This window comes from Saccoglossus kowalevskii, chromosome 15 (genome assembly GCF_978046115.1).
Source record: "Saccoglossus kowalevskii chromosome 15, keSacKowa6.1, whole genome shotgun sequence".
Taxonomy (NCBI): Eukaryota; Metazoa; Hemichordata; class Enteropneusta; family Harrimaniidae; genus Saccoglossus; species Saccoglossus kowalevskii.
The window spans coordinates 19,040,482-19,050,752 of NC_140655.1; the positions used below are offsets into that span (position 1 = coordinate 19,040,482).

At 33.5% G+C, this 10,271-nt stretch overlaps 1 protein-coding gene across 1 annotated transcript; it reads left to right on the forward strand.

Moving 5' to 3' along the window:
- The first annotated feature begins 83 nt into the window (after positions 1–83).
- On the forward strand, positions 84–6,853 carry LOC100368663 (zinc finger MYND domain-containing protein 12-like). The gene is made up of 7 exons (XM_002731096.3): positions 84–289; positions 2,006–2,150; positions 2,590–2,761; positions 3,124–3,293; positions 4,320–4,563; positions 4,960–5,105; positions 6,389–6,853. The coding sequence occupies exons 1-7, from the start codon at positions 183–185 to the stop codon at positions 6,539–6,541; spliced, it is 1,137 nt and encodes a 378-aa protein (XP_002731142.1). The 5' UTR covers positions 84–182; the 3' UTR covers positions 6,542–6,853.
- The last annotated feature ends 3,418 nt before the right edge of the window (positions 6,854–10,271 follow it).

A 10,271-nucleotide genomic window follows, 5' to 3' on the forward strand; every position in this document is an offset into this window, starting at 1 on the left:
TTTGGAAAATAGAGGTCGCCCTCTACACTCGCAAAAAAAGTATCTCATCTCGCGAGACTTCAGTGACAATTTTGCGCATGTGCAGATAGTGCTAGCAACAAGGGATAACATTTAAAGTTGCAGACAGCTCATCCCGGAAATTCGCATTTCTTCGCCAAACAGACTGTAAGAGTGTTGCGACGATGACGTTGAACCCGCTAGCTAATCCCAAGGGAGTTAAACTCTTGTGTGAGTTATGCCAGAAGCCGGCATTTGTACAGTGTACGCAATGTCGAGTAACCTACTACTGGTAAGTTTTGATCGTCGTACGAGCTCCTTTCAATCGACCACCACCATCATCATAATAATAGTATATGGCATTGAGGCTTTCTTTTACTCAGCTCTATGGGTCTTATGATATGCTGTGATTGTATTTCAACTATTACCACTGAGAAATAGATTACGTTCAAGTTGTCAACACACTGTCACAAACGTGGGTATTCTAATAAAAGAAACAAAATAATTTTGTCCCAAAACAATTCAAAGGAGGAACCGCATCCCCACAAACTAATCATTAACAATGCCGTATTTGCTCTTTTAAAATCTCTATTCCAATATAAGTGCATTTAAACCAACAGTTTAAATTTGTACATCGATTCAGTAAAATGTGACCTATTTTGCACACTTGTTATTTACGTAAGAATTAGCCCTGTGTACATCACGATTACTTTTTTTTAGTAACCCTGTATACATGGACTGTGTCAGCGATGATGCTACCCAACCACAGTTTGTAGGAGCATTGTCCATTAGTTCGCCCTGATTAACACTGCGCTATACGTAGGGCTTCGTATAAAGCATATACACTACTAATATAGCAAATACTGTAATCACATTTTCTAACATGAGAGATCACACAAAATCATTTCGTAATTTACTGAAAGACAAAGAATATTCAGATAGCAAACCCTGGGAGCAAATCATAATCTACTGATTGCCAAACCTTTGAAAAAATAATTGGTGACTGTGGGGGGGGGGGGCTGTTTATTTTTACCTCTATATATTTTGACACCTTCCTAACTCACATGTAAGAAAAATACTTTAATATTGGGGGGTTTACAACTGTTGCATGTTCATGTAGTTTATGTATTAGATAAACAATGATAACATGCAAGCTACTGTATATATATACAAGTGTCAGTGATGATACACCATATCACCAGTGAAAATATTTGAATTACAAAATGTAATGGGTATTCAAGAAATCACAATTGAAATTAATTTTAAATTCTAGAAACATACACATAGCTATTTTAATATCATATACACTATGCCATAACTAGGTTACGGCATACAACAAGAATTCTTATGCACAGATAAATCAGTGATTGGCTAGCACCATTGCTCATTGTCATTACCGTAATACATCATTAATCATCATGAACTTGCTGATTCAAAGAAAAAAATGTCTGTGATAAAGTGATTCTGAATCAGAGCTGATATTTCAAATTTTTACCTTGCATAAAGACATGGCCGAAGTCGCATCAAAGTAATTTCACGTCTATGTACATAAATTGTCCAACTTTTCATAATTGCATCTTTATTCATGATGACATTGGTACAAATGCCATAACCTTAAATTCTATTACTAGTATATAAACACAGTCCCTCTATAGAGGGACTGTGATATAAATAATAATTATAAAATTATTATATGATTCATTCACATGTTTGTGATTTACACAGTAGCCTCTATCTTAAAACTATTACTGGTTCAATCCCTATTTCACAGGGTTTGAACTTCAAGGTTGAGAGGTCACCCCATTCAAGGGCAAGATTTAAAAATTGAATTTTTAAAATCGTCTATCATCTAGGAAAGTGTCTGGGGATGTTGCAAAGTCCCTCGGCAATTACAGGTGCGGGAGTTACATGTAGGTGTATGTAAATATCTTGATGCTAAGTTCAAGCCTTTTATTTAGTCTAGTATTGTACAGGTATCACATAATCAGTCATATTTGTCTTGTTGCAGCGGTGTTGAACATCAACGAGCAGACTGGGAAGGAATACATGAAAAGATATGTGAATTATTAATCCCGCTGCGAACAATGACACTGCCATTCTTACCATCAGAAGAAGAAAGAAAAAAACGAGAAGATGAAAAATTACACAGACAGGTAAAACATTATTTTATTAATACATAGCAATGTATGCAACATGTGTTATAAGTACATTGTTTGTTCACATGAAATTAGAATACTGTAAAAAACTTTATTTTCGCTTGGAATTTATTTTTCCTATATTTCACATTCAACTCATCAAAAATCAGTGAAAATATATTCCATACAAAACACCTGAAAAGCCTTTTCAGCAAAAATTAATTCCATCTAAAATAAAGTATTTTACAGTACATGTTATTGTTGGTTTACATGAGCTTCTATTTTACAGTACCGGTATGTGCTGTGTGACAACCACCTTTAGTGCAATTAGTGCTTTGATTTTTACTAGGTTTTAAATTGTACATGTTTGGTGTACAATATATATACCTTAGTTTTGTTAGAATCTATAAATGCTAAATATAAAGTAATCAATATCTAATATCTTATTCTCTTTCAGTTACATATGATAGAACTAACAAGGACTACTGGACAGAAGTTATTATTTGAAGGCAAGCATTCCCAGGCTGTTCCAGCTGCCATGCAATCACTAAGGTTTAGTATAGACGTACATGGTTTGAACAGTATTGAGCTAGTGCCTTCATATCTTATTTTAGGAGAGGCTAGCATTGGTGAGTAGTTATTTGATTACTTAGTCGTCTACCACATGAGAATAACAATAATATGATCTCTCATTAAAATGTATATTCAACTTTGGTGGTAAATTATGTAGGGTGGTGTATCCATGATTCGTTTGTGAAAATATCACTGCTAGATATGTAACATGACTTGTGAAAATAACATCTATACCATGGGGCTCTGTCCAGCCTTTATCCCTTGCTACTGTGCATAAATTTTTGTTTGTGCTCCCCTTTAGCTTTGCTGTCTAAATCACTGCTGATCATAATAGTCTATCTGCACATTTAACCTGAACTTGTTACTTCATTACCTACCACAGTGTAGACTTAATATTATTGTATTTTACTATATAAAGGTCTTGGTAAACTCTCCCAAGCAGAGGAATATTTAGCACAAGCACAGTGGACTGTATTGAAAACACCTGACTGTGGTGATGCTATTAAATCTAAACTATACAGAAATTTAGGATTGTTGTATGCTGCGCAGGGAAACTTTGAAGAGTCATTGAGACAACTAGCTAATGATGTAAGTATAGACCAACAATTCCTGTTCATTCATGTTGTAGGAATAGAGAACGATGGTTATAAGCTGGTTTGTATTTCATCTCTCTGAAACATAGACACTTACTATTGCTGTAGTTTTGATATACTGTAAAACTATTTATTTTCATTGACATTTAATTTCACTATTTTGATGTTTTGAGCATATTCACTGGGTTTAATTTCACAAATTTATCAAGAAAACAATGCATTTTATTGTCATTTTATATGTTCAAATAGATTTAATTCATCGAATTTTACTTATCAATGAAAAATAGCAAAATTAAAACCTAGTTAATAATTAATGCATTCACAATAGCATTCAAATTCTTGTTATCAACAAGCTCAAGAGTACTGCACATAATGAGTCAAACATTGATCCATCTCAGCTCCTCGGAGGCATACAATTCAAACTGCCATATTGGCTCACATGTATCAAGTTTCAATGTTGCACAACCAGAACTCTATATAACTTAATGGACCAAATAAAATCTTGTTCATATTACTGATTGTCTGTTTTTAACTTGGCATTTTCAGCTTCTTTAAAACTACAAGTCCGCTTGCTTTTATACTTGGCGTCTATGTACCTTGGTTGGACCTATCTCAATTTATGTTAACTTTATGATGATACATTCAATTCTCAGTTTTTTATGAATATTTTTGTCATTTTTGGTAAAAAATTCTATTTCAACTATTTCTTGAAAATAGCCTAATTGCTTTGATATTTCACACATAGACACCTTGAGTGGAGTCAGATTTGTTCATTTTGTGACAATAAGTTCAATAATGATGATACATTCAATTCTCTAATTTGAGTGAATATTTTTGTTATTTCTCGTAAAAAATGTTATACAGCGGAGCTATACTGGCCAACAAACAGCTTGTTTAAAAAGAAAGTTTGAAAAAAAGCAATCTATATAAATGTAAATAATGATGTTGTGAGAAGCCAGCACCATTTGATAGTTACTCTATGCTAGACCACATGTAGTTTCACAATGTTTTGTTCCTGTAGATCTACTATGCGTCAGAAACATATGGTACTGATGACATCCACACATCTGGAGGTTACTTCCACATGGCTAATGTGTTCTTCCGACAAAACAGAATGGATGTAGCAGATTCATTATACACAAGAGTCACTAATATATGGCATGCTCATTTATTGAAAATTGTCAAAATTCGTACCAAGACGCCCTCAACACCGTCCGGTGTTGGTCCTGCTGCTACTAAACTTAAAGATGAGGAAGAAGTATTGGGTATGTACCAGTTTAATTTTGAACAGTGTACTATATTTTCTCTAATACAAGTGCAATCACTTTTACATACCGGTATATGAGTGTCGAAACAGTTTACAATGCCCAAAATAAATTTCTTAAATTATCCGGGTTTCCAAAATACAGCCAAAGTTTATTGTGTTTTTTAATGCATACTTTAAAACCATTTACATTCATGTTTTGAACAATTTCACTGGGTTTTAAGTTCACAAACTTAACAGGAAAAGTTCTAATGTTATTTCACTTGTTTGTGTGGATTTAATTTAGCAAATTTCATTTATCAACAAAAATAGCATAATTAAAAACCAGTGAAAAAATAATTAATTTTACTGTACATGTATAGTTTTATCTGATGACGTATTGTCCTTGTTATTGCAGATGAAGCACAGGAAGCGGAAGCCAAACAAGTATTGAATTCAATTCATGATATCAGAGAGCAGACTCCAGACCAGGAGGCGATAGTCATGGCTAAGATATGTCATGCCTTAGCTATGTTATATTATGTACTCCTTGACACAGAAAAGGTATGATATGGTTTTCTGCTTTTGTGGATTTTTTGAAAATTGCACTCAGAGATCATTCCTAATACTTGATTATAGTCTCCTGTTGTCAAATATTTGATTGTCGGAATGTGTACGTATTTTCAGTAGTTTTCTGTGTCTCTAAAAATCACAGATCATGTCAGCCCAATATTTGATTGTTAAAATGTTATTTCCTAATGCTGTTAAATACTGTAAAACTATTTTTCACTATTTTGATGCATTGAGCATATTCACTGTGTTTTAATTTCATGAATTTGTCAAGAAAACTTGATTGTTATTTTACATGTTCACGTAAATTTAATTTAGCAGATTTTACTTGTCAGTGAAAATAGTGAAATTAAAACCTGGTGAATAATTAATGCATTTACAGTAGTTTTCAGAAGATCCACCTCTGTTCTAAATTACTACAGCCCACAGTAAATCTGGGCAAGCTGTCAAATATTTCTCAAAGTTCATGCATATTCATGTCTGTAAATATTTCACCTACCAGTAATAATAGTTTGAATACCCCAATACAGCTCCATGAATGATCCCAAGGGTGTAGCTTTAAAGCTGGGGAGTCGTCACCTGCACATACGTCAGATGGCCATAGCGTGTCACTGTTTACAAACAAGCGTCTACCCATGAGTCTTTGCATTTTTAGCGTGTGTTGTTACCATTGCTTGGGACTCAATTCCTGGCATGCGCAAGTGACTACCCTCCTGCTTTAACCCTCTAAGCACCAAAGTCAAAGTCTTTTGGCACCATCTACAAAATTCTATGTATAGTATGGTTCCCTCCACAAGAAATGTTGATAAATATTGGCAAACATTTTAATCAAAAACTAAAAGCAATATCTGAAACTGTCTGTAGACCTGAAACGGTGATGAAATTTAATGAAAATTTACAAAATGTGAAAATTTGTGCACAGAATTTTAGGCAAGGATTATTTTGTATAGTCTGGTTCCCCAACAAAAAATTTTGATAAAAATTGGCAAACATTTTGATTAAAAACTAAAAGCAATATCTGAAACTGTCTGTATAGCTCAAAATCGTAAGGAAATTAGTGAAAATTTACAAAATGGGAAAATTTGTGCACAGAATTTTAGGCGAGAAAAAATTTAGCGCTCAAAGGGTTAAGCAAAAAACATTGTTCATCGTATGTGAGTATATTCTTCTAGAACCCAGCTTTTCAAACAATGAATAGATACTCGCCAAGTAACTGACGAGGAATGGTTTAGTAAAAGTACTATTCCTGTTAATCATAAAAGTGCATTTTTTTACAGGCTAAGGAATATGCCAAGAAAGCCAAGAGTGCTGTGGATGCTTCTAATGATCCAGAATCTGATATGGCTGTAGATATAGTAGAATTTGTAAGAATTGCTAACAGACCACCAGTGTCTAGAGATAGTACATTCCTGCATCCAGTATCTCACTGACAGCATCTCAAGGTTGTCAGAAGTACAATTATACTAGTATTATTTTTTTGGTCTTTTGAGATTCTTTCGTACCACTGGATCAGAGGCCATGACTATTTTGAGAGAAGTGCATGACAAAAAGTCATGTTATCTGAAGGAGCAGTGTCACATGAAGTTACTTGTATCTAAACCCCAATGGGTAATTCTGTTAAAACATTAGTTTGTTATAAATAACACCTATCTTTGTATATTTTGATTCTTTGTAAATATTTGTGTATCATTGTTGAATGTATATTTTATTAAATATGTAAATATTCCATTAGACCATGTGAATACATTTTGTCTTATCTTTTCAAATGAATTCAGCTAATATGTTGGGTTCTTTTGTGCAAAAAGCATAATCATATTACTGCAGACCTGAAAATGATCATAACGCACTTGTAGTTGCTATCCAAATTGGCATATTTACTTTAAAATCCTAGCCTTGCTCTCATTACAATCTACAATAATTATGGCTGTGATTTTTAACTCTCTGATATCACAATAAAATCAACTCAAGCCTTGGTATGTCCCCTCTTAATTTTTTTCGCAATAAAAACACCCATTAATCATGCCAAAGTGGACTGGACTGGACTGTAAGAATCATTATCTTTTCAAGGTGTGTGCAACTGAATCTTTCACCCAATCAAACCTGTACAGTTTAATTTTTGTCACCCATGCCATTGTAAGTCAAAATGTTACTGCAGGAATAGACAGGATGTCAAAAATTATTTTTAAATGTTTTTAAGTGCATTTGAGTATACAATTTTTGGATTGAAAATCCAAAAAATATTGTTAAAATCACTAGCTTTTAGCTGCATTTTATGTTGCTTGATGTCTGATAGGCAAGACGTTAAACAAAGGAACCTAATTAATGTTTGTCAAGTACAGTACCACCATTATAAATGCAAATGAAAGATGTACCAGTGGACTGCAAAGAATGAAACACTATTTGAAAACAAGTCTTCTGGTTCTTTAACTCTCAAGATCTATGTGGTTATTGGTGTCTATCTTCTTGTTTGACACATTGTCATTAAATGCTGTCAATATGTGCAGTAACATTTGTGTATCCGTCAATGTGTTAATAAAAAAAACAGGACAACTATTAAATTTGTTGATGCATTAACATTTTACTATCATTGACAAATCATAACAATTGAATTGCTTACATGTAAGTCTTACTATTGTCCAGAGTCAGTAGGCTACATGGAACAGTAAACACGCAGTCAGAAATTTATCGGTATATATAGACAAGAATTAGGGGTGGGCCATTAGAAACTAAAGAGGAAAAACAGTTCTGCATGCCTATTTCTTAGGGAAAAATATTACATAGAAGAAATAAAAATAAAATCACAGTGAATTCATTATTAAAATAAAAATGAGCATAAAACGAAGTGAAGGAAAAAATATTTTGTATAGTTTTGTGCCCCCCCCTCGAGTTTCTAATCGCCCAGCGAGCCATATTAAGATTTCTGGGCTACTATTGTTTGTTTATTGTGTGAAATATAAAATAAACGCTGAATGTGGCTTCCTTTGCTAACAATCTTTAATGATGTTTCAAAGCACATGGATTTTAACTTGTTATACAAAGATTCACTTCTGTGGGCAGCAATAATTCAAAACAAGACAGAATCCTGACAAATCCATGTTTTTCTTTGCAATTTAAACATTCACGTAAAGCTCAATGAACACTCAGTGTGCAACAACATTTATACAACACTAAATATAAGAATTAATTTATACATGAAATAATTATGAAATATACAATCCTATTATAAACAAGGTTTCCTACATGAATAATATCACATTATCTATGAACATTAGAATGCATTTATGAAAATGCAAATTGTGCCCTTTATGGCATTACATTACAATTATTTTTGATATTCCACCAAATATTGATGGTTTTATAAAAGTTGCAATCTCAATACAATATCTTAGTGTTTCATTACTAGTCTGTATTGAAGTAAATGACAAGAAAGGAATCTTGCAAGTTGTAGATCATTTTCAATCAGATTGGGTCCAGAAAGGTTAGATGTACGGTACTGGTATATGTTACAAGCAAGATTCTGAACACTATGTCAAGTGGGGGTGACAGATTTACATGTCAACCTCGATACTCATAAAAATTTGGAAATTTCTTGTTTAAGAAATATTTGTTTAAGTAATCAAGTTTTTGATGCACAAACATGCTAAATCAAAGGCAAGTCACATGACTTTGCCCAAATCAGAAAGAATGTCATATGATTAAACACATGGTATGCGAGTGTAAGTGTTGCCGCACACCACTCTCTGCAATGCAATGCAACACAATAGTCAGAACATGGAGAGTTGTCTTTGTCTGGTGCACAACATAACCAGACAGGCATAATAGGTTCTTTAGTAACGCTGTGGATACCAAGCATGTCTTTTATCGGTCACGTTGAGTTGCTTTGAGTGGTTTGCACGTCCAGTTGTATGAAAAAGCACAAATCAAAACTGGAAGACTGGACTTATCAGAATAAGCTAAAGCGATCGCATGATTATGACGTACACAAGGCATAGCTTTATAGTGAGTGGCACACTTTACATTCAACGCAGTAGCATGCAACTCAAATCTGAATTCAAATCACCAAGTATTGACACTGGTTTTTCCTTTATAGTTGATAAATATGAATATTGCACAAATCTAATAATAAAGAAAATGTTCACCTCCACCTTTACCCATCAACCCTGTGAATAATGGAACGTCTCATTTACCATAGAGAAAAACTATAAAGATCACTTTCTACACTTTGAGCACTTTTTTTTTCTCTCTCTCAAATTTGGGTAAATTTGTTCAGCTTCTGTAATTTTCACCAATTCAATCTTAATTTTGAACCAAACAGATAAAATGTGACATTAATTCAAGCAACATTTTATGTAGAAAATGGCAGACTATAAATGGAACTTTTTTGTGGATGGTGCCTATAGTTGACACTCAAAAGTTGAAAATAATTACTGAATAAAAAGACATACAGCCCATGATTGTATAAGGGCAAGAATGGGAATGTGTGCTATATGTGGGATCGTTATTTAATTTCCCCATTTTTGCCCTATTAACATACAGTAATGGGATTCCTTTATTTCAATTATAAAACTCTCAACTCTCACGAAAATTGAAAATACATGAAGTGATAGCTTGAGAAGAAACCATTAATGTAGTTAGTGGTCATTTGTGGCTCGTACTTCAGTTACTCAAAGAATGTTCACAAGCAAATGGCAAGTGAAAACACATTCGTTATTTTGTATTCCCAAAACATCTACTGAACTAATCAGTCTCTTCCACAGATGAATTCAAATTTTATTCTGATTACTTCCATAGAATTTTGTTGCAGTGTCGGTACGACGCCTTCATGCTTTTGTACTCAAGAGCATACCTACTTTTTGTGTTTGACAATGTTTCCATGGTTATTTGTCACATTTACTGAAATTTTGGGCTTGAAGAAATGCATTTATATAAAATACATACGAGTAAATAAATAAAAATACAAAACTATGAATAATATTATCGTATTTGATAAACGTGTAAAAAACATGTGATCCCCTGGATTGAGGCAGAGTGTGATTCTGGACCCTCAACCATGCTACCAACACTGACAAGCCATTGTTAATGACATACCGGTAGTCCCTGTCACAGACAAGATATATATCGTGATATGTGATTGGTCCAGTCATGTATTAGATATGAATC